This window comes from Electrophorus electricus, chromosome 6, assembly GCF_013358815.1.
Source record: "Electrophorus electricus isolate fEleEle1 chromosome 6, fEleEle1.pri, whole genome shotgun sequence".
NCBI classification, from domain to species: Eukaryota; Metazoa; Chordata; class Actinopteri; order Gymnotiformes; family Gymnotidae; genus Electrophorus; species Electrophorus electricus.
In genome coordinates this window covers 27,518,920-27,541,596 of record NC_049540.1, presented here as the reverse complement: position 1 = coordinate 27,541,596, position 22,677 = coordinate 27,518,920, and the positions used below count along the sequence as shown (strand labels likewise).

At 47.6% G+C, this 22,677-nt stretch overlaps 1 protein-coding gene across 4 annotated transcripts in view; it reads left to right on the top strand.

Moving 5' to 3' along the window:
- The first annotated feature begins 1,481 nt into the window (after window positions 1–1,481).
- Window positions 1,482–22,677, top strand: part of ctif (CBP80/20-dependent translation initiation factor) — a 46,848-nt gene continuing 25,652 nt past the window's right edge. For all 4 annotated transcript variants that reach the window (XM_035527029.1, XM_035527028.1, XM_035527027.1 and 1 more), the window contains exons 1-6: window positions 1,482–1,689; window positions 4,849–4,953; window positions 5,029–5,102; window positions 6,030–6,134; window positions 6,655–6,727; window positions 19,698–19,774. In XM_035527029.1, coding sequence (XP_035382922.1) covers window positions 1,510–1,689; window positions 4,849–4,953; window positions 5,029–5,102; window positions 6,030–6,134; window positions 6,655–6,727; window positions 19,698–19,774 — 614 coding nt within the window. In that variant the 5' untranslated portion in view covers window positions 1,482–1,509. The remainder of the gene's footprint in view (window positions 1,690–4,848; window positions 4,954–5,028; window positions 5,103–6,029; window positions 6,135–6,654; window positions 6,728–19,697; window positions 19,775–22,677) is intronic.

Here is a 22,677-nt window from a genome sequence, read left to right as displayed (position 1 = left end):
AATTTACTATCTTGTAGGACTAGAACCCTGTACATAGCAGAGCAGATTGTCACCAATGTGTGAAGTCCTGCTGATTTTTAATAGTATGACTCAACGTTTTATTGTGATAATGAGACTCTTGTGGGAATGGGGAGGATGTTTGCCTCTCTGCCACAGGGTTTGTGGTAATAAGGCTTTCTTATATGTGGAAAAACGTCCCGTTAATCAGAGCTGACGTCTGGGCTCCTAGCTCCTGCCCCTTCCTGCTGAGCTCACAGGGTTAAACTGTGTTCTTATTGGTCCCTCCAGTATAGGTAATTATAGGCTCCATCTGTGTAATATCCATAAACCCAGCCAAAGTAAACAGGCCCAGTAGCGAACGTAGAATAGTTGGTTCAGAGTCAGGGTCAGAGCTCATGCAGCTGGCCCGGTTTGAGTGGGCTGTGCGTGGGTCACAGCCCAGGTGGGGCAGCAGGGATACTGGTAGATAGGGGATATGCCCCTGTGTGAACCCACAGGCCGTGCTGAGAGGACTCTGTGTGTGCTGGTGTTTGTTTGCACCTCTCTGCTCTGCTCCATTGGATTGTCTTCTTTGGCTCAGAGTGGACTCGTGCATTGACTTATAAGAGATTAGAGTCAGTCTCTGTCTCTCTCTCTCTCTCTCTCTCTCTCTCTCTCTCTCTCTCTCTCTCTCTCTCTCTCTCTCTCTCTATGAACAAAGGCTAAGGTGCGTCAGTAGAGGACAGAATGAGCGCGAGGAGAAAGGAAGATGGTCAGCTGGGTTTAGTTGGACAGAGACCCGAATGCAGGCCCAAATGCGGAGAGAAACTAGGGCAGCAGAAAGCAGGGGAGTGTGACAAGCATCCAGAAGAGCAGAATGAGTAAAAGTAAGCAGAGAGAGAGAGAGAGAGAGAGAGAGAGAGAGAGAGAGAGAGGAAGGACGCTCTGGTCAATCCAAGCTTCACTATCTGTACTTATACACTTAACTATACCCGAAACACCCTCCACCATCCACACGCAGTTGGTCTAAAGGGAGCTCTCTCACGGAGTCTTCATGGAATGTAAACTCTGTGCTTTGCGCCGCACTCTCTGCTGCCCCCTCTGGTGAAGCGGTGTAAGCGCGATCTGGGCGGGTGTCGATTGATTTAGATGCAGCCTCAGTAGGGGGTGAATTCTGCGATGCAACCCAGAGCTGCTGAGTGGGCTCCTGTTAAATCCTGACCTCGTAACTGATAGCGTGTCAGGGTGCTTGAGCACATGGTCATGCTGGGAACGGTGGGGTGGCGGCCCTTCTGTGTGAAAGACCTCTTTATAAATAATGAGTTCATAAAATTCCATGAAGCTTCATTGTGGTCTTATACTTGCTATTTATAACCAGAAAATCATTAGGAAAAACAGTGTTTTACTTAAACCAAATGCTTACAGCACTAAAACTCTGAAATGTAACCAATCCCCACCTTCTTTTCCTTTGTCCTGCCCCCCAGCCCCTGGCCCCTCCCTCCCTCCCTCCCCCACAGCGGGCTGGTTGCCATGGAGAGCTCGTCAGTGGCATCTGCGTCGTCGGAGGCTGGGAGCACGCGCTCACAGGAGATCGAGGAGCTGGAGCGCTTTATCGACAGCTATGTGCTGGAGTATCAGGTGCAGGGCCTCCTCGGGGAAAAGAATGACATCGACCCCAGTGCTGACAAGACACAGTCCCACATCTCCCAGGCAAGAACCACTACTGGACCCACTACAGACCACTGGAAGAGGCCAATACACACAAACCCCTGGGGCAGCAGTCCCGAGAGAGAAAGATGACTTAATAAAACACTATACGCATAGTCCTATAACACAGATCATTATAGCTAAATGAGAGACCTAAATAAACCAGCTTTGTTTGCCATAAAAATATGTCCAGTTCTGTAAAAACTTGGTGAGAGAGAGAGAATAAGCCCACCTCTGCTGAGAGAGATTTCTTAAATCAGCACAGGATTCAGTGTGGTGAGACACGACACTAAAGTAAATGAACTGGCATCGATCTTGTTCTGAAAAGAGAAGCTCTTTGGTTTTTCAGGCAGGGAAAATGGTGGAATACACTGGAACCTTAAACGCTCGGTCCCACACTGGGGAGCCTTTCTGCAGGCGCTAACCCTCGCTGGAATCATGTCATTGGTCAGAAAGGTGTTTGGTGTCACTCTTTCTTCAGGTGAGGAGCATGCGCTCAGGCGTCTGAAACCGCTGCAGGTAGCTGAGCTGAGAGCAGCTGCGTGTTGTTTTAACACCAGTTTAACACAGACCAGTTTGGCTCCCTTTTTATTTATCTCAGCACGGACGCTGGTCCTGGATCAGATGAGACAGGGGCCTAACTGCATGCCGTTAACGGAGGGGAGGGGAGGGGAGGGGGCCGCTTAATTGCTTCGTTTAGCTCTTCGCGGCCCGCTGAGCTGATCCTCGACGCGTGACTGCGACGTGGTAAACGAAAGCGCCTCACAGGGTCTAAAGACCTTCCCTGTTAGAGAGTGTCACCCACTTCACAAACAAGCACTCGGCTCGTTTAACAAGGTTACCGGCTGCTGGGTCCCAAAGCAGAACCCAGCACGGACCGGACTGTGTGTCTCCAGCTCAGCTGGTACCAACACAGCTCCTAGACATCACGGAAAGGGAGAGGATAACTAGTCTGGACCCTGGTGGCAGTGTGGAAGGGTTAAATGAGTCTGTCTTCATTAGCCTGTCTGCAGCCCCAGGCTGTCCCCGCTTTGCTGAGCCTCATCACATCGAGGTCCCTTCTGACCACGTGTGACATCATAACCTTTAATCACATCCAGATTATGTGGATCTGAAACAGATCCGGGAGCTGTGAAATCAGTATTGTGTGGGAAATGGATGGCTAATGTGGAGAAGTAAGTGTGTGTGTGTGTGTGTGTGGGGGGGGGGGGGGGGGGGCACTAGGGATCGGCCTGAGACTCGGGGGGGGGGGGGGGGGGGGGGGAAGAGAGAGAGAGCGCGCGCACAATCATCTTTCACTGTCTGATGTTAATGTTCTCCTTCTCCACTTCTTTCTCTCTCTCCTTCATCGTGCTCTCTCTCTTTTTCCCTCCTTACCTGTTTCCCTCTGTCCATCTTGATCTTTCTCTGCCCTCGTTTTGCTTTGTGCCCATGTGCTCGTGTGCATTTTTCAGTGTACACGTTTGTGTGTCTCTGTGGGGAGCGAATTTCCCCAAAAGCTTGCTTCCCAAGCATGGAGACCATTCTGTCCTGGCTCCCAGATGGTGGAACGAACGTCCGCTGGCTGTCTGGACAGCAGAACTCTTGCAGTCCTCAAAGTCCCATCTATTTATGGAGTATTTAAGTGACCGCTGATCCTGCACCTATATCGAGTAACTGAAACTCTAGTACTTATTGCAGGGTGTTGTTTACTGCACTGATGTAGGCTGCTCCTTTGATTATTGCACTTATTGTTGTCTGTTATAAAGCTTTGTGTTTTGCACTTCTGGGTATCAGCATTGATTCCTGTATTTCAACAGCATTCTAGTTCAATGGTATCTTCAACTCTAACCTACTCTGCTGGCTAGGATGTGTTCTATGAGTAGATGACAAAGCACTTTTGTAAGTCGTTCTGGATAAGAGGGTCTGCTAAATCCTGTAGATGTGCTGTGCTGTGTAGTACTGTGTATTTGTGATGCTGCTATATAGAGCTGCTCATAGATTAGGGAATGTGTTCTGGTTTGCATTGATCCTGACCCCAGTACTGAGGGCAGAGCTCACCTCAGAGCTCTGTAGGTATTCAGCACATCTCTCCTGTAGGTACCTGTAGTGACTCCTGTAGTGTTAGGTCACTACCAACCCTGACCTCACTAGTCGGTAAAAACATCATTATGTTTTATTACCTGGATTTGTTTATTTGATGTCAGGTGTAGTGATGTAATAAATGCACACGGGCAGAGCAGCGATGCGCATGTGTGTGACCTTTGACCCAATTCACTGGTCTCTGTTCACTTTCATTTCCTGGTTCGCTCCTACAGCCTCTTGTAAACTCTCTCTGAGCTGGGTGTGTGTAGGGGGTGTGTGTGTAGGGGGTGTGTGTTGTACTGATTTAACATCGGACAGTTCCTCTGAATCTTGTATAGTAGATATCTGTGTGTGGGTCTCTGTACATATAAAAATCTTTCACTGTACGCTCTGGATTCCTCAGGTAAGTGTGTTTATGCTGGACCTGAGCCATTATTTTGATATTGTGTGTGAGTGAGGGTATGAGATCCTGTAAATAGCATGTGATGGGAATGGGACCTGTTACAGAGGCCCGCGCTCTCTCTCTCTGTGAACTCTGTTAGTTGTGTTTTTGTTCAGAGTTTTAGTTCACAGTCCCTCAATTCTGGTTGCTGTGCATCGTATTTGAGTGTATGGTACACTTGTAGTTACCGTAGTAACTGCTAGTAGCGTTGCAGTGGGTGCTGTGCCTCCAGAAAGTCCAAACGTCTGAAGTGGTGTTGCTTCCACTGCTCTGCTTGCTCGTTTCCATGGAATAATTCAGTGCATTTTCAGGAGCCAGTCAGAATACATCAGCTGCATGCAACACGCCTAATCAACAAAACTAAACAAAACTAAAGACGTTAACATACATATACCCTCGTTGCTTTAACAAAGTAGCGACAATTTATACTGCATGACTGCACAGATATTGACTGTTTTACTGGGGTTCCATTTACACTAGTTGGTTAGGGTTTATGCAGTGTTTGTAACCTTTATGTGGACTTTTTATGTGTTGATACTGTACAGGACTGGCATTACTTCAGCTATGACAAGGCAGGCTGTCTGAGGACTGCATTACAGCTCTTTTGATCTGATTTTACTGTGTGTCTGAGTGTCTTCCTCTCTCGCTCTCTCTAGGATGAATGGGAGCACAGTAGTAATGGCAGTACAGGTTCTCGACCCAGTTCAGGTTCTAGATCAGGCAGCCAAGGCCATAACAACCTATTCTGTGCACCATCCAAGGTATGAACGTGCGCGCACAGACACACACACACGTTCAGTTTAACTGTTGAATCTAATCATCTTCCTGGATTTTAGAATGGGAACAGAGACGGTTCCTTTGACATCCTGGGCACAGACATCTGGGCTGCCAACACGATGGACTCCCATGGGTAAGCTCATCACTCGTCCTGCTGCCCTGTCAGGACAGCTCATGGTCCTCACACTCCTCGCACTTAGCAAGTTTGGGTGTGTGATTTGGTCCATTCGGAGTTTGGAGGTTCCACTCGTGTGTCTGTGTGTGTGTGTCTGTGTGTGTGTGTCTGTGTGTGTGTGTGTCTGTGTGTGTGTGTGTGTGTGTGTCTGTCGGTCTGTCATGTTGTGGTATCTTTCCTGTAGTACAGTGCTGATGTTCTGACTGTGTGCATTGACGGCGCTCTCCTTGTGCGGTGGCGATGGGCTCACTTTGTGCAGTCTCTATGCCCACACTACAAGCACTGTTCCTGCCCTGACTGTGTGCAGCGCTGATGTTCACTGCGTGCAGTGTCCATGCTCTCATTGCGTGCAGTGCTGATGTTCTCACTGCGCGCCAGTGGTCTTGCTCTGCAGTTCTCGTATGTGCACTGGCTGTCAGGTCTCCCGAGCACACGCCCTCCTCTGTACGTTGGTTGCTCGTGGAGTGGGAGCAGTGGTTGTTTGCCTTGGTTGCTTTAAGCCAGTATGAATGTGAGCTGGTAAAAGCCTAAACTGGTTGGTTAGCTGGTGTTGGATGATGACCAGAAAACCCTGCTCTGATGTAACTGGTTCAGGCTATGCAGAACTGGCACTGAGCGTAGTACTGATGTCATTTACCTCACACTGATATGAAACCAGGTAATGTTGCCTTAATCTGGATTTACCATTATATACCCAAACCACACACCTGAAACCACTATCAAGTGGTGAGCAGATCTCATTAGATAAACTGGTCATATGCAAAATTATTTCTGCAGTTGTATAATTTTCTTCCTTCTTCCCCCTCCCTGTCTGTCTGTGTGTCTGTGTTTCTTGTGTCTGTCTCTGTGTGTCTCTTGTGTCTGTGTCTGTTTGTGTCTGTGCAGTGGTGCAACATGGGATCTGCAGCCAGAGAAGCTGGACTTCTCCCAGTTCCCCAGGAAGCAGTTCAGAGGCACACCGAAGCCCCTCCCCCACATCGACCGTGAGGGGTGAGCCACACAGACACTCAGAGACTCACAGCTCCCCACATGAGCAGAGAATTGGTAGTGTGTACGGTTGTGGTGTGTACAAAATAATTGTTTTTAAAAGTCCACCTTGAACCCAAACACAGAGGTTGTGGACTGCGTTCATAAAACGCCCAAGGATGGGGTGGGGCTGTGCACAATAATTCGCTACTCTGTACTGCCCTCTAGTGGCACTACATAGCAAGCGTGAAATGATTTGCCCATCTGAATTGGGTTTTTAAATTTCCTGTAATATTTATATAATATATTTTCTACAGGGCTGTTTTCTCCTTATTGGAGTGGTTGTGCTTGTTTTGATTGGTCTGTAGTAAGAAGTATGGTGGTAAACATTTCTGATTGCCTGTTGTTGCTTCTGTTCTTATATTTAACGTCCATATTGTAGCACATTGTTTAGTATCATTTCTGCACAGTCGACACTTCCAGATTAACCTTGTGCACAATGAAAGAATTTTTTGTCCTAATCTGTTTCCCTTCTCGCCATCAGAATGATGAAGAGTAAGTTTGAAGATGATGGCGTTGACCTGAATGACATGGGCAGGTTCCTGCCTAACCTCCCGGTAGGCTTCTGCCTTCTGGCCCTTTATTAACGTATTAAATTAAATGGAATTTCTGTTTGTGGTGGATCTCTAGGCTGTGAACTGTGGCTCGGAGGGACGGTATTAACATGGGGTCAGAGCTCTACACTGAAAAGGAGCTTTTCTGCCCAAGACTAACAAGTCGTATAATATAAGTGTAGCGCTTGTCAGGTGCCGTGTGCAGGTGACTGGTGTCAGTAATGCCGTCTGTAGTCTAGACCGTGTTGAGCTGCGCTATTGTTTTGAGCTGCTGTGTAATGACGCAGAAATCTGAAAGAGCCTCTGCTGGTCAACAGTGGGGATGCACGTAAGACATTAACAATCCAATTCTGCCATCTAGTGTTCTTCTGCGGATATGACTGTGTGCATCTTATTGATTCAACTGAAAACTAATTTTACTAAAGGGAAGAGCAGCGTTTACTGGGTTTGCTGCTGCTGCTTTCAGTGGGTCTGAGATCAGCGTAAGAGGAAAGATGTGGCGGGACTGTAGCGGAGCTGAGTCTGGCTGAACAGGCAGAATGCAGCGGTGAGTGATGGGACATCATCACTCACGTGTGGGACGGGTTCCGAGAGCCACGTGGCCCGCCAGCGTGAGAAGCAGTGCGGCGCCGCCCCCCAGACCTGCTGGAGCCGCTCTCCTGGGCCGGGCGGGGCCATGCGGGGCAACCAGCCCTGTGCCTGTCTCTGTTCAGGAGTGCTAGGGCAGACACACACTCACTCGCACACATACACACACGTGCACACCCACCCAGTGTCTAGTATTATATCACTGGAAGGCCAAAAGGGCATCTGAGATCTCAACACTGGTGTTAAGGTCTGGGTGTACACCGTTCGTTGTCAGAGAATTTGAGGTGTCTGTGTGTAGGTGTGTGTGTCTGTGTGTAGGTGTGTGTGTGTGTGTGTGTGTGTGTGTGTGTTGCCCTCCAGCTCTCACCCACGTCATGGTCAGCCCTGTCATGCTAATGCCAGCAATTGTTCTCTTTATTCCAGTGTTCTTCTCCTCCTTCCTCTGTCTGTAGGTTAAACATGCAAAGGGTTCAAAACTCCACCTTGAGCGAGGAAGGGAAGGGGGGATGAGGGAGGGAGGGAGAGAGAGAGTGTACTGAAGCTGTTTGAAAACTTGACTGGTTAAAATGGCCTTGATATCAGTTATTATTTACATGGTAGTTTGGTAGCGTTTTAGGTCATGTTCCATTTTCTTTTCGTATTTGTTTACTTTGGGTACTTGTAAGAGTTCAGCTTCTGGTGTGTGTTGTGAAGGAATCCAGAATCCTGTTTTGATCAGTGTGCTTGAGTGTTTAAACTCTGATGTGTGTTTGTGCTCTTCTGTTTGTGAGTGTTTAAACTCTGATGTTTGTGCCCTCCTGTGTTTGTGAGTGTTTAAATTCTGAAGTGTGTGCTCATGCTCTGAGTGTTTAAACGTTCTGCCCTTTGCTGGAGTTGGATGGAGAGCAGGACCCAACCAGGTAGACGTGTGTGCGCGCGTATCTGTGTGTGCGTATCTGTGTGTGCGTGTCCTCCTTAGCCCCAGACTCAAAGACTCGGTGCTGTCTGTTCGTTTCAGGGCTGTGTCTCTGTTATAGGGCCACTAAGTGATGGCCAGAGTGGCAGAGGAAAGTTTTATGAGCACTTAAGAAAATACTTCAGACGTAAACACAATGGAACGCGGCTTGATTCTCTCCGTCAGGTCCATGTTTCATGTGCATGTGCCCTGGTCTCATTGAAACAAACTACAAAAATATTGTAATGATTCTGTGTTCTGTCGATTATATAACAGCAGGCTTATTTTGGTTAACGTGTTACATTATCGCAGTGGGGTGTGATCTCGTGTGTGTGGGGGGGGGGGGGGGGGGGTGGAGTGATGCACGCTCAACCTCCCTGTCAGGAAGGGGTTAACGAGTGAAACTGATGAGTAGCCTGACCCTCAGCTTCCCCCTGTAACCCACGGCAACACAACTGCTGCCACACCCTCCTTCCGGCGTCTGTGGCCGTTCCCGCCCACTTCCATGTCTTCCCAAAGTACCTGACTCTAACCAGCAGACAGTGGAAGAGTCTTTTATCATGCAGGCATGTATATACACACACACACACACACACACACATGCAAGATAACACAGATAACACACAAACACAACACATGATCACCTGCTTTTACTTGCTGGAAAATAACAGCAAAACTTTGTCATTTTGTATGTCCTTTATATAAGAGAGAGAGAGAGAGAGAGAGAGGGGCAGGGAACGTGGAAGGGAGTGTGTGGACGTGCGTGTATACACACTTTTATGTGTATGCGTCAAATTTCCATTCAGATTGGCTGATAAGTGTCCGATAATCAGAGAAACGATATGTTTCTCTCCCTGTGTGTGTGTACGCACGTCTGTGTGTGTCACGTTTCCAGCTGATGTGTGATTTGAAACGTAGCTCCATTGTTTGTGTCGGCAGACTCAGTGACCCAGAATATCCTGACAAATGCAGATATCCCCTAATACACACACACACACACACACACACACACACACACACACACACACACACACATGGACACAGACAGGAATATTTGACAGGACTATTGGTGTGTGGGTGTGTGAGAGTGAGTGCATTTGTGTGTGCCATGTATCGCAATCTATAAGCCAATGTGTGTCTGAACACGTGTGTCTCTGAGCGTGGGTGTGTTTAATGTGTGTGCATTTAATGTGAGGACTGCGTTACCCAGTATCCTTGATGATGTCCTGCGTTACCCAGTATCCTTGCTATGTTGCCCTGTGTTACCCAGTATCCTTGCTGCGTTGCCCCGCGTTACCCAGTATCCTTGCTGCGTTGCCCCGCGTTACCCAGTATCCGTGCTATGAGCCCTTGGCTGGGATGAATGGCTGACACCCCCCCCCCCCCCCCCAATCACATTGTCAGTTTCTCACTTGCAAAACAGGGCTGTTTTCAATAAGCCCAGAGCCATTCTGTCTGTTTCCGTGTGTGTGTGTGTGTAGTTGGTTCATAATTTCCTCTGTGACTTTATTAAACATGCTCAGTGGGAATGTCCCTGTTGTCGAGTCACTTTGTGTGTGTGTGTGTGTGTGTCTGTGTCAGAGAGAAAGAGTGTGTGTGTGTGCGTGTCTCACAGTCTGTGTGTGTGTGTGTGTTAGCCAGTTGGTGAGTGTGTGTGCGCCTCTCCATCACTCTGTCAATTTCAGCTGCTCCAGAAAAGAGAGAACACATTCAGTTCTATTTCTCTCTCATCTGTTGTGTGTCAGCTTGTATCTCCTTCATTTCTCTCTCTCTCTCTCTCTCCCTCTCTCTCTCTCCCTCTCTCTCCCCCCTTCCTCATCTATCCTCATGATCCCTGAACTCTCCCTGTGTAATGTATATGTTTGTTTGTGGACTACGTGTGGTATGTATGCTTTTTTTGAACAATGCTGAATGTGAGTGTGTTATTGTACGGTGTGTGTGTGTAGAGGATATGTGTGTGTGTGTGTGTGTGTGTGTGTTCATTCATGTACGCGGTAACTCCGGTGTGATAGGCCAGTCTGCGGGGACACGTCCGGTTCCTGCTGAACAAAAGCCGTGGCCGAGTCAACCCGCCAAGCTACGTGCAGCCCGGCATCGCTGTACACAGTACTGGTCATGGAAGGAGAGAGGGAGGGTAGAAGGGAGGGAGAGGGGAGAGAGAGGGAGAAAGAGGGAGGGAGGGTGGCGATGGAAGGATGAGGAAGTAGGGAGAGAGGGAGAAGGAGTGGGAGGGATGGAGAGAAAGTAACGATGGATGTATTTTTTTGCTTTTTCAGAAATGCCTGAGTAACTGTGTTTGTGTGTTAGAAGAACAGAGAGAAAAATAGAGGGGGGAACGTGGAACTGTCACAGAGCAACTTGACTTTATTGTGTTTTCCACACTTATTATAGGGTGGGTGGGTGTGTGAGAAACTACTCTTATAAGCATGTTAAGCATGGTGATATGAAGCGCAGGAGGTTGGTGCTGTCATAAGAAGCTCTCATGCCCTGCTGCCCCTGGGTTCCTGGGAGCACCTGTCTGCTACACTGGGGCTTCAGGGTTACCGTGACGACAGCCAGACTAAGCCTTGTCTTACTCTCGCTGAACAAGTGTGTGGGGTGGTAAACGTGAGGTGCCTAGAAAGGCTGTATATGTTAACTAGAACGTAAGCATACCAAACCGCTCTGTTTTTGGGTTAGAACTTGTCCAGAAGGCTTAAAGCACAGATGTCCTGTTGTGTGCGATCTCAGATATCTTGATATTGCAGACGTACAATGACTGGTCACCACAGTGCCCAACTTACCTACCTATATATTAAAAGCACTTAAAGGTAGTCAAATACCAACTGTGAAGTAATGTTAGTGCTTTTAGCATGGATGTGTTTAGTTCTGCACTGAGAAACACATTCATAAATGTAATAAAATGACAACACTACCTTTTAGCACACATTCTGTTATCTGGAGTCAGTTACATGTCTGGTGTAGACCTGCTGTGGCTTGGCTGACTGCAGGCCCGTGTCTGCATTATTCTGTCTACACCATAGACCCGACCTTCCTTTAAACGTAAGGACTCCAAACGTGTCCACCTAAAATAAACTGATGTTCACATCGTTTGAGGACAGAGGTGATCACAGTAACGGTTTCAACCATTATAAAGTCAGTGTCTTACTAGATATGCGATGAGTCACAAAACTGCTGATATTAACGATGATTTTTGATCATCAGCGATAGTAAAACAATGGCCTTCGCATATCACCTCTCATTGAGTCATTCAGGACCAATTTGCTATTAAACTTTAATAAATACATCCTCAGTGAGAGTCTAAAGAGAGAGAGGAAGATGGATTGTGTCATTTTTTTTTATTTAATCCGACAAAACGTCAGTGAGCCCATTAGCTGCTTCTCCAGAGCAGCACCTGGCAGCGGATGCTCACGCTTCACAACACCTTATGCACACAAACACCTGCTCTCTGTATCTGGTCTCTCCAGCACTGTTTGGAGCAGCATTAGGTGCGGCGAGAGAGAGAGAGATGGTGAGACGGGACCTCCTCTCTCTAGGAGAACAATAAGGGGGCCTCCTCCCTTTTCCTATGATTGTGTGAGAGATTCGTCTACCCTGTCAGAAGCAGGACTACTACAGGGAAGACACACTCGCTATGTCTCTCTCTCACACTCTCTCACACACACACACACACACACACCTCTCACATATTCGCATTCCTTCATACTCTCACACTCATATCCATACCTACTCTGCACTTTGACCTACATTTCTTTACTGATGCAACTCTTCTTTGTGACCATGTGGCCTCCAACGATGAGACTCTCACACCTCCACAGTCAGACAATGGACAGGCCAGCAAGACCAAAACACTCTGCAGTTGTTGTGTAAAGGTCCGTCTGTCCTGGTCCAGCCTTCTCTTTCAGCTGAATGCTTTCAAAAGCTGCTTTAGGCGTGGGGATGGCCACGCTACAGTGCCCCCTGGAGCTCAAGGGCAAAACTACATCACAAGACGGTGCATCTGAGCAGCAGAAGGGCTACCTGTCATGCGGGTTACCCTCCGTACGCCCCTCACATACTACGTCCTCCAGAGCAGAGCAGTGTGGCTACCGCTGAGACTAGCTGTGGCCGCAGGCAAGCAGGGACCGTCTAGCTTGGTCCCATAGCGTAATGTCATCCCTTAAGCTTGGGGCAGCACAATGGGGGCATAGCATACCACCGCAAATCGCGATTGCCATGTTTGAAAAACACGGGGTTAAAAGCGACAGGGCTAGACACTGACCTGGTGAGGAGGAGCACGGGGACAGTTCAACGCTCACCTCAGCACGCCACGATGAAGAGGCCTGCGCCTCCAACCTTCATCTCCACCCTGCACAGCATAACATCGCAGCAGTGATTTAAGGACAATTTTGAACTGCCATTGCTGCGGCAGGCTCCTTAGACCCGTGGGGTTTGAGGATGTGATCATTTGTTGTTTGTTGTTATTTATGTTTGTGTTTATTTTGTCTTAAGATAAACTTCGAAAAGTGTATGCACAGGTGTGTATTGGTGTGTAGTTGGTAGTAGTTTTTAATGTATGTAAATATTTTTTAAAATATAATGTCAGGATGATATTCCGTGTGTGAGAGAGAGTTTTCAGAGGAGCAGTACAGATGTAGATTTTCCCTGCTCACTTACTCCTGAAGACATTCTTTTGGGTTTCCTGTTAGGTTGGAATCTGGCCTGGCCTCACTTTGAGGTCACAGAGGGAATGTGGGATGTGTGTGTGTCCGTTGGGAGTTCTGGGATTTGGGCGGGGGCCACTTGGCAGAAGAAGGTGATTTCACTTTACAAAGGTGTTGAGTTCCTGAACTGCACATAGAGAGACAGACAGACACACACACACACACACACACACGCACGCACTGAGCATAGTTTCACACGCACAGCATAGTTTCTGTTCCACACTTCCAGGTACTGAATTTTGATAGAATTTTCTTCAGTTCAGTACATCCCTTCTGCCTGACCATTTTAAATGGAGTAAGTTGGCCAAGGCTGGTCAGAGAGTGAGGGACAGAAGCACAGAGAGAGAGAGAGAGAGAGCTTTCTAAACAAACCAGCCCCTAAGAGTTGAGTTACACTGTGGCCAGAGCCAGACTGGTCACCTGGCAACCAGGACCAAAACAAACGCAGCAGCGAGGAGAGCAGACAGGTCCAAAAGAGGAGACGACCCAAGTTAGACAGCATGAGGGAGTCCCCCCCACCCCCGGGCCACACACTCACTCCCCCCATAGGCACTGCCTGAACAGAACTGACAGGCATTCCTTGGCCCCGCTGCTCGGCCCTCTGGAAGCAGATGGTGGGGAGGGGGGGGTTGATCATCTGATCAGGCTTACATGTGTTAATCCATTCATTCATTTATTCATTCATTCATTCACATGTTTATTTCAAGTCTGAGAACACTAAGGGGAAATCCTCATTGAATCTGCAGCTGAACACGACGGAAAAAAAAAACAATAATTGGGAAGCATGATGCTAAACAAAGGCTATGTACATAATGAAAACGTGGGTTCAGATCCGAGCGCATTTCTGAGCATCCTAGGGGTCCCAGCATGTGAGGGACCAGGGCTTGGACTCCTGAGTGTTTTGGAACATCAGTCGGCGGTAAACGGTGCAGTCCAGAGGAACTGGATGCAGAGTGATGGAAGACTTGGCTGGATGTGCTGGGACTGGGATCCTGGAGCCAAAAGAAAAGAGTAGATTTATTAAGCGCCTTCTCTCTCTCTCTCTCTCTCTCTCTCTCTCTCTCTCTCTCTCTCTCTCTCTCTCGCTTATCAAACAGCAAACACTCTCTTCCTCTTCCTTTCAGTCAGCAGCGGTTGGCCCTGGCTCCTCTGGGGTTCAGTGCAGGAAGCTGGAATGTTGTCCGATGGGCCGTGGCGCTCGGACTTTGTTTCCCTCTGACCCGGAGCGAAGTGGAGCAGACACGAGCCGCCTTGGCTGTGATCTCACTCGGCTGCGTGACCCCGCCTCCTAGCCCATGTGATCCCGCCTCCTGGCCTGTGTGAAACTGCTTCCTCTCTCCATCTGGTTCTCCTTCAGTGTCTTTCTGACTTTCCTCCTACTGCCTCTCTGTCTCTGTCTCTCTTTTTCTCTCTTGTGCAGGATCTCACCTTTTTCTTCTGTTTTTCTCTCTCTGTCTCTCTCTGACTGTTTTGTTTTGTTTTGCTTTCTCGCTCACATATTCCTGAACTCTCTGTTGTTGGCGGTTATTTTGCGACAGGCATTAACTCTGGTCATGAAGGTTAGCTCAGTTCTCTGCTCCGTTCTCCTCGGAAAGCACCAGGAGGCCCACTGAAGTCCGGAACTCTTGGAGCCACAGAGAGCGTATGCTTAGTCACGCAGACGTCTCTGCGAAGTCTCTGAAGAGAGCGTCACCCCAGCCTGCCAGGCTAACTTGGACCATTTCAGTTGTGGTGAAGAGAGAAGGGGGGGGGGGGTTAGGAAAATGAAACGCTTGTTAAAGGGGAGGAGAATGAGAAGCATTTCACCTGGCTTGGCTGTTCGAAGCTGGGTGTCTCCCTCCCACTTCCGCTGGCCTGAAGAAAGATCAGTCACCTCGGGAAGGTTCTTACCAGAAAGTTGCATCACTTAATAAATAAATACATAAATAAAAATCAAATACTGTTGATTTTAAGTAGAAAACAATTAATGAAATATTAAAAATTAATGAAAATACATTAAAGGAAAAAATGTTTCTATTTGAATTTAAAGAAATGAAATAAAACCAAAAAGTAGACTTAAAATAAATATGATTTAATGAAACATATAAAGTGTGTAAAATTGGAGAACTGTCCCTAAGAGCTAAGCACAGTCTTTTGGGCCTGGCTGGGAACTATGTGGGACAGATGGTGTTTGGTCTTGCTTTGAAGGTGTCCGGCACTTTTGAGGTTTTGAGTTCGGAAAGGCTTGTTTGATGGACACATTAGCCCTGAACTCTGTGATTTATAATGTGTAATACAGGCAGCTCTGTACCACACTGGGAGACAGTGTAAGAGGGGATGTGCGCTCCCTGTTTTTGCCTTTAGTAAGAATTCTACTGGCTTCTTATCGAATTAGGTGGCGTTCTTATGAAGACCTATAAGGAAACCTTTATTCTAACAGATCCTGCTGGAAATGGAGGCATGGGCCGGTCTCTCGAGGTCTTGTGTTAACAAGAAATCTCTCATTTTGTTAATATTTCTTAGGTGTTGGAAAGTTGATGTGTTAATTGTTTTGACGTGACGGCTAAAACAGATAAAAGTCCATTAGAACACGCAGGCTGTGAACCAGTTCTTTAGGTTAGAAGGCTCTCGCGTCAAGATGGGCCTCAAGTCTATGTCTCTGTTCTTTATTTCCAAACAAAACAGCCTCAGTTTTAGCTGTACTCAGCAGGATTTTTTGCAGTTTGTGATGTGTTCAGTGTACCGACATAGTGAGCTGATGGGTCATTTGGTGAGAGAGTTAAATAGAACTGAGTACCATCTGCATAGCTTATATAAATTGAATTGAAATGGCCTAAGAGCAGAACCTTGGGGGACACCACAGGTCATTGGCATCTGCTCAGATGCATATTGATCTATTTCAACAAAGTAGCTCCTACCACATGACCCAAACCAGTTTAGAGTCCAACCTCAAGTCTCAGACTAATTTATGATCGATGGCATCAAAGGCAGTCCTGAGATCAAGTAGTAGAAGAGCAGATGTTTTTCCAGGATCTGTATTTAAACAGATGTCATTAAGAGCCGTTACAGGAGCTGTCTCAGTGCCAGGGCTGGGCTGAAACCCTGGCTCAAAGTTGTCAAAACAGCTGTTTAAAGATAGAAATTAGTTTCTTTGGACCCCACTTTCACAATGATGTTGCCAGTGAAAGGTAGATTTGAAACGGGTCTAATTATAGTTTTTGTAAAGGCTGGAGTGCCTGGTGTTTGGGAATGCAGTTAATGTAATAGGATTATTACACTGGAGCAGTACTGGGGGGGGGGGGGGAATCAGGAAGCCACCTCAAACAAGTCACTTCCCACACAGTCACATTCCTCAGAGTCTCTCTTTCTGTGTGTGTGTGTGTGTGTGTGTGTGTGTGTGTGTGTGTGTGTGTGTGTGTGTGTGTGTGTGTGTGTGTGTGTGTGTGTGTGTGTGTGTGTGTGTGTGCGTGCGTGCGTGCGCGTGCACGCACCTCATGGAGTTTTAAGAACGTGATGATCGACTTTATACCTTGCTGCTCTGCTCTCAGGTCCCACCGCAGGAATTCCTGCTTCTCCTGATCCAGTCTTCTGGGAGCCGGAATATTGAAGCTCCGCTCTGGTTGAATAGCCCTGTGTGTGAAGAGAGGGTAGGCGGTTTTAGCCTCGCTTCAGCTCAGCTTTGCAGTCATGAGACGAGCCACAGGGCGTTTACACATGTATTTCTGTTAGAGCGCTGCACACTGGGAAACACGTTACAGACGTTAATGGCATTCTGCACTAGAAGAATTTCAGAGCTGTTGGATCAGATAGGAATCTTAAGTTATAGGGGCTGAAATCTCTGAAAACACAAGGGTCATCTTTCCATGTGTGTCTGTGACATTCTGCATTAGACTTAGTCACATGTAATTAACTCTGTCAGATGTAATGGCGCAAGATCGTGGGGTAGTTCCGTTCTGCATGGGGATTTTAGAGCTCAGATGTAGCCCTGCAACTGGCCAGTCAGAGCTCAAATGAAGCCCTGCAATTGGCCAATCAGAGCTCAGATGAAGCTGTGCAGTTAGCCAATCCCAGCTCAGGCGGAGCCCTGCACTTGGCCAATCAAAGCTCAGCTGGAGTCATGCAGTTGGCCAGTCAGAACTCATCTGAAGCCCTGCAGTTGGCCAATCGGAGCACAGATGAAGCCCTGCAATTGGCCAATCGGGGTGCAGATGAATCCATGTAGTTGGCCAATCCCAGCTCAGCTGCTTCTCTGCCTTGCAGAGTCATGTGGGTAAGTAATATTTTACTTGGGTGGAAGTGTTCCTTAATGTGAAAAGAGGGGTTGGCAGGCTTTTGAGAGGTTCCTCGTGTTTCTGACCTCTTCCCTGCGTGAACTCTACCCTTCTGTCCTTTTTTTTAATTTATTTTTTTTATTTTTTTAGATTTTTAATTTATTTGTTTTTAGCATTTTCCATTACATTTCACTGGTCAATAAAGCTTATCCTTCACTTTCATAGTGGATTTTCAGTTTCATAACTCACCAGCATGTTTTTTGCCAAAACAACGAGTGTAATGAAGCAGCGCATTAATAGGTTATGGTTAGTGTCGTTCTGCATCAACATTTGGTACGCATGACACGTTTAGCAGTAAGCCAAAACTGTCATGAAAAAGAAAGCGTCCTGTGGTATGAAATGCACAGCTCCGACACGCATGATTCCAGATCGACTCTCCTCTGACCTCATCATTACCTCACTCTTTAACCGCCATTCGGGGCAGGGTGGAGTGCATGAGTCACTCATTAAAGGCAGACTCCAGGGTGACCTCTGACCCCAGGAATGTGGCGCTGTACGTGCATTTCCTGTGAGCGTCGCTCCCCCTCCACTGTCATGTCAGCACCCTGGTCAGAGGGTCAGAGGTCATAACCTCTCTGCGTCATCACAGAGATGTTGTAGTAGTTTTGTTTACCGTTTTCGTTATCAGTGTTGTATCTAATAGTAATAGCACATTGTCATCACCACTATATTTTCATGCATTTTCAGCAAAGCTTACTTTTGTCGATAGCTCTGTGGACTGTGGACCCTAATGTCATGCATGAGCGTATTGTATATGGCTGTGTTCTCCAGGCTTGTGCAGAGAGGGCATCGTGGTTGCAGTAGTGCGGCCCTCTGCCTCAGTAAACATGGGCATGTTCTGGAGTTCTGAAACTCAGGCGTGTGAGGCAGATTCTCATCTGGACTCCATCAGTGAGCAGGATTAGGGCTAATGATCTCCTCCAGGAAAACAACAGTAGCTGAACATGCGACTCCGGCCGCTCCCTCCCACACCTTCCTCCTCTCCTCTCCCTCGCTCCTCTCTCCTGACTTCTCTCTTGCTCTTCTAATTCCCCTCTGGTGTTGAACTGTACCAAATGACTGCAAGTCCAACAGCAAATGTCCTCCCAGGGTGCAGGGGAAACGGTCCCTTTTCACGTTCACGTTTAGGGTGGCCATTTTGAAGTGATACTCCACATGGTTTCTGTTAACAAAACATTTGTTCCTGAGTCTTCACTCTGACTGCTCTGTTGTGCTGAATTCTTTGTGTACAGGTTTGGAACCTTGTAGGTTTTTATTCTCTTGAGTCATTTAAGCATTTTGGTGGGGTTTTCTTTGCCGTTTTGCTCTTTTTTGTCGTTTCTCGCTGGCTGTGTTTGGTTGGAAGGGTCTTTGTATCCCCTTTGGCCTCATTGGCGTGCGGGGGTGGGGTTTAGTGTCAAAAGCGCTTATTACCGTGCCGACGAGGAAAAACAGCCTGTTACACGAGTCTGCCTCCACATCTGTGTCCAATCAGAAGGAGCCAATCAGCATTCAGCGGTTTGGCTGCAGTAACTCAGTAAGACAGAGAGAGAGAGAGGGGGAAAAAAAAATCACAGAGGAGAAATGGGGTGGGTGTGTGTGTTTGTGTATTTGGTGGTGTGTGTGTGGGTGTGGGTGTGTTTGTTTGTTTGTTTGTGTGTTCTTTGTGTCTGTGTATTTGGTGTGTGTGTGTGTGTGGGTGTGTGTGTGTGGGTGGGTGGGTGGGTGGGTGGGGGTGTGTGTCACTTTGCCAGGAAACACCCACTGGCTGTTTCACATCACATACTTCCAGTGCCACTCAAGCTTAGGAAACACTCTGTTCTGTTGATGAGTTTTCTGGAGTTTGGTGGCACCAGTCTCCACTTCAGCTCTGATCAATAGCCTTTAACACCCATACACACTTCAGAGGAGACACATATACACACACACGCACACACACACACACACACCTACCTGAATGTATGTACCAAACATGCTTACACATTTCCTTAACACGTGTGGGCACTGGTGCAGGCTAAAGCGCACACACCAACTCCCACATGCACGCCCCTACTGAGCCAACAACCACTTCCTCCTCTCGACTGGTGTTTGCTGACGGGTGTCCATGGTAACCTAGTGGAACCGGTGTGCAGCTTGTTGGCGCCTGATGGGTGGAGCCGTGCCAGGCGTGTCTGGCTGCTGGTGAGGCTGGCAGAGCTGGGCCTCAGAGGGTTCCTGCCTGCCACCCTTTCCCGGGGGATCTGATGAAGGGGCACGAAGTGGCGTGGCTGGCCGTTTTAAGGCTCGCAGTTTTAAGCAGGAACAGGCCGGCGTGGCGAGACGTTCCGGGTATGAAAGGCACGCACCCACCGTGTGAACGTTGGCCGCTCTGGTCTCTGATAAAATGTGACCTACTTTATGCAGCCTAACTGAAGCTCTCTCTCTCTCTCTCTCTCTCTCTCTCTCTCTCTCTCTCGCAGATATTTCCGCCATTGCCTAACGAAGCTGAAATCGCAACCACCAAAAAGCTTTTCCGTAGACGCCGAAGTGACCGGCGGTAAGTCGCCATCTTCCTGCCACCAGAGTGCTGGAGAACATCACCTCCAGCTCAAGTGTCACTACGCCGTGGAGAGAGAGCGTTCCTCACACACTCTCTCACACACTCTCCCACGACACCAGCCGAAAACGTCAAAAACAGGAACGTTGGCATTCATCTGGTAAAAGAAGGAAAAGGAAATGCATCAAACACAGCGCACACACACACGCGTGCACTTTTCCCAAGAGCTCTTGTTTAATATTGAGCTTGGAGTGGGAGGTTTCTTGACCTTGTCAGACTTGTGACACGACGCTCTCTGCAATCTGCAACTTGTGCAGTTCAGCATATCTGGAAGTGTCTAACTTGCATTTCCTACATAATCTGCACCTTTTCATCTGCAAATAAGACTTTCTTTTTTTTTTCTACTTGACATCACTGGAAAGTTCTTGGTTGCAATTTGCTGTTGCTAAGTAACGGCTTAAAAAGAAAATATTGTGGTCTCTGTATGAGGGGAAGGTTAGAGAGGAGCATGCCCCATTGGGTTTCAGTCTTTCTTCATGCAAACAGTGGTTGCATCCTTCCATGTGCTCCACATGTCTGTCCTCCACTGGCCAGGCTTTAGAGGGTGGTAGATCTGCCCTTGTCTTCTGACACTGTGTTTGTGTGTTGTTGTCGTCATCATAAATGATTACAAGCAGAACAATAATCATTATTATTATTATTGTCAGTGTAAAAAGTACAAATATAAAACCAAATGTTAAAGTAAACAAAAAATAAATAAATACATTGATAAAATAACCTTAAACAGAAGTGTAGGTATGTGAATCCAGACAGTCCGATGACTCCTTCCGGTTCCCAGAGCATGGATCATTTGTTGTAATGACTGAGCTGGCTGATGGGTGACAGATATTGTAAACTTTTGTTTGAAAATGATGGCACAAGCTAAGGGCTCAGATGAATCAAACAGGGTCTCCAAAAAGTCCTGCTTTGACTTGTATGCCATTACTAAAGGACACATAAAGCTGGGGTGACATCCGCAAACAAGCCTTTGTAAATAATGTGACAGCCCGCCACACCTTGGCCAAAGACATCCAGTCCACGCTCATATAGTCACTGACAACAGGGATGAGTACAGGAGTGGTAGCCGTTAATTGTGCACTGTGACACACAGACACCAGAGGCTTAAAAGCAGAAGCATTCATATGTCACCATAGTCCCCTGCCGATATAAAGCTCATAAATATTTGTTTCAGTGTTCATAACTAAAAGAGATGCGATAAGAAATGTACTTTAAGCTTAAGATCTGGTTAGTAAGTTTGGCACGTGTGTGTTTTAACAGAGAACTGTTCCCCCATCCTCATACCCAGCCGTCAGAGAGCACCTGTTCCACTCTAACGCCATTTACTCTCTGTAAATTACTGGTGATACTCATGAGAGAATAAAACATTTCCTCTTTTTTTTGGACTTAACTTGAGGTTCTGCAGGGATGTCTGAGTCCTTCAGTGCTGCAGACAGATGGGAAATCACAGGAGTCATTTACAGAGAAGTGGAAGCTAAAAATTTTTCAACTAATCAGTCAACCTTGCTGGTAAATACACAGAACATCTCAGCGAGGAGCTCATCCGAAACCCATTTACATTCTCAAGACTTTTAAAAGGCTTCCGTGCATGCTGGGCAAACCGATAGAGGACAGCCGTGGCACACCTGGTGATGGCGGACTGGCTGAAACGCGTCTGGCAGGTCGATTAAAAAGAGCAGCACTGTATTGATTTCTATCCAGAGAGCAAGCAGGAGTGAAACCTCCCAGAAAAGTATTTAAAATGTTCTCCTCCATTGTAGGAAAGGGAGGGGGGACCTGCAGTAGCCATTTCTGTTTGCTTTCTGTTCGTGTTACAACAGTAGACGTGTGCGTGTGCGTGTGTGTGTGTGTGTGTATGAGGTGAGAGACAGGGCCTGTGGGCATTCTTCATACTGGTGACTTACTGCAGTAAATCAGGGTCTATTCAGGGCAGACCTCAAACACACACTGCAGTCACGACCTTCAGAGAGAGAGCGAGGGCGGGGGGACACACGAGATTAAGGAGAGTGGAAGGTGGGGAGACGCATTCAGGAAGTCATATGGAAGGAGTGAGAGAAAGATTGTTGAGAGAGAAATGAGGAAGGTAAAAATAGAGAGGTGATGTAAACGAGCAGTGTGTATGAGAGGGACAGATATCGCGTGTATATGACCTGGACTTTTGTCTGTGGGTGTGTAGTAATAAATCCACCTGCCTAATATAGTGTAGGTTCCCTTCCATGCGGCCATAACAGCTCAGAGCCATCAAGACTCCCCAAGACCTCTGAAAGTGTCCTGTGGTATCTGGTACCAGGTCATTAGCAGCAGATCCGTTAAATTCCTTAAGGTGTGACGTGGATCAGGCTTGTTTTTCCAGGGTGCAATTTCCTGCTGAAAGAGGCCACTGCCATTAGGGGAACACCGTTGCCATGGCGATGGTGTGCTTGGTCTACAGCAATGTTTAGGTAGGTCTTGCATGTCAAAGTAACATCCACATGGACCCAAGGTTCCCCAGCAGAACACCACCCAGGGCATCACACCGCCTCCGCCGGGTTACCTTCTTCCCGTAGTGCGTTTCTGATCGTTTTTCAGTACCTTGTGCAACTTTAGCTGTCCGTTCCCCGCGCACATCAGTGAGCCTTGGGCGCCCTTGACCCTGGCCCCGGGTCACCAGTTGTCCTTCCTTGCAGCACGTTTGGTAGGTACTAACCGCACACCAGGAGCACACCACAGAATTCCGCTGTTGCGGAGACACTCCAGACAGTTGTCTAGCCATCATAACTCAGATCCGCACGTGACCATTTGCCCAGATCCGCACACGTGGCCATTTTTCCTGCATCTAGCATGTTAACTTCAACAATGGACCGTAT